This window comes from Protomyctophum bolini (genome assembly GCF_963924005.1).
Source record: "Protomyctophum bolini genome assembly, chromosome: 12".
NCBI classification, from domain to species: domain Eukaryota; kingdom Metazoa; phylum Chordata; class Actinopteri; order Myctophiformes; family Myctophidae; genus Protomyctophum; species Protomyctophum bolini.
The window spans coordinates 42,233,824-42,235,476 of NC_137873.1; the positions used below are offsets into that span (position 1 = coordinate 42,233,824).

At 47.2% G+C, this 1,653-nt stretch overlaps 1 protein-coding gene across 1 annotated transcript; it reads right to left on the reverse strand.

Moving 5' to 3' along the window:
- Window positions 1–396: 396 nt before the first annotated feature.
- Window positions 397–1,142, reverse strand: LOC308326351 (splicing factor 3B subunit 6-like). Its single transcript, XM_080779159.1, has 2 exons — window positions 658–1,142; window positions 397–457 (listed from the first exon to the last, which is right to left on the reverse strand). Exons 1-2 carry the CDS (start codon window positions 1,031–1,033, stop codon window positions 450–452), a joined length of 384 nt encoding a protein of 127 aa, XP_080635285.1. The 5' UTR covers window positions 1,034–1,142; the 3' UTR covers window positions 397–449.
- Between the last annotated feature and the right edge of the window lie 511 nt (window positions 1,143–1,653).

Below are 1,653 nucleotides of genomic sequence, written 5' to 3' on the forward strand. Positions count from 1 at the left end.
GAAATGACAAATTCAAACAGTTCTTTCTTTGCAATTCTATCTTGAAATGCAAGCCTAGTATAAAAAGTTATGAGAAAATAAAATAAAAACTGGTTTAACTTTTACATTAGATCCCATCAAACTAAGGTCTTTCTAAATCCAATTCCAAGTACACCTTTAAGTGGTGTAAGTGTCTTAATTAATTTTGTCAAAATGTTGAAAAGAAGATTGGATTACTTGGGCATCAGACAGTATGAGACTGTGTGGCTGTGCAGGGAACTGAAGTGACTTCCAGGTTGCTACAGACAGTATGAGACTGTGTGGCTGTGCAGGGAACTGAAGTGACTTCCAGGTTGCTACAGACAGTATGAGACTGTGTGGCTGTGCAGGGAACTGAAGTGACTTCCAGGTTGCTACAGACAGTATGAGACTGTGTGGCTGTGCAGGGAACTGAAGTGACTTCCAGGTTGCTACAGTACTTTGGTGGGTCTGTGGGGAAGCACCCTATGATCCGACGGACCAATGCTCCGAAGGAGCATTGGTCCGAGGTGCGCTGGGGGTCGGGAGAGGGTGGGTGGTTAGGTTTAGCTGTCTGCCCCGGGGGAGGTTAGGGTTAGGGTGAGGGTTTGAGGTAGGTTGTCGATCGGACCAATGGACCGTCGGCATATTGACGCGGACCCGGGTCTGTGTTGATGCCGTATTTCTCTTTCAGAAGCTTCAGCTGCTCTTCTTTCTTCTTTGTGTCCATTTTCTGGACAGCTCTGTTTGCATTGTTGTAGTAGAGGACCACCAGGTATCGACTGCAGACATTGAAGCCTGACAAGTGGTCACAGGCATTCTTGGCATCAAAGATGTCCTCATAGACAACATAAGCCGTTCCTCTTGATTCTGGCGTGTTGTTCCCGGTTCTGATTTGACGTATTGGTCCATATTTCCCAAAGATATCGTACATTTCCTCGGCTGTGATCTTGTACGGAAGGTTCCTGACGTACAGGATTCTATTGACCTCAGGAGGTAATCGTATATTAGCTCTTTTCGCTGCTCGCATAGCCATGGCGATCGACGCGCTTTTAATGATCAGTAAGCCCCTGAAGAAGGACAATGGGTAACTATTTGCTCAGAATACTGTAGCACTGCTTGCTTGTCTGCTTGTGGTAAAATGGCTGCGCCTAGAGCTGGGCTGTTGTTGACGAATCTGTTGCTTGTGTCTTAGAGGTAGTTTAGGCCCTGGGTATCGCTGATCGCACTACACCAACCTGAGGATTCACTTGCCTTTTATGTGGTTGTCTGCTGGTGCTTGTGTCATTTCTGTGATGTCACTTATTGCGAACGCGGTGAGCACTTACTATGAGACCTAGCAGATCATGTCTGTCTGTGTGTGTGTGTGTCCCCTTTGTGCCCATATATGGAGCTGAGCGATTTGTGAATCACTCAGCTCCATATATGGGCACAAAAGGGGCCAGGTCCACATATACAGTAACAGCGGGACAGACACACAGACAGACAGACAGACAGACATGCACACACACGAGCTGCGTTCGCTTCACGCGTTTGCGCGTCTTACATATATACCATCATATATACCATCATGGATGGCTGGAGTGCCGTGGATCCAGACAACCCACTCTTTGCCCCCAGTGAGATACTGAACAAGCTGGTTGCGGAGGGCAAATA

Bases quoted from the DNA above. Each gene is read 5' to 3' on its own strand.
- LOC308326351 (XM_080779159.1), bottom strand. From the start codon at position 1,033: ATGGCTATGCGAGCAGCGAAAAGAGCTAATATACGATTACCTCCTGAG.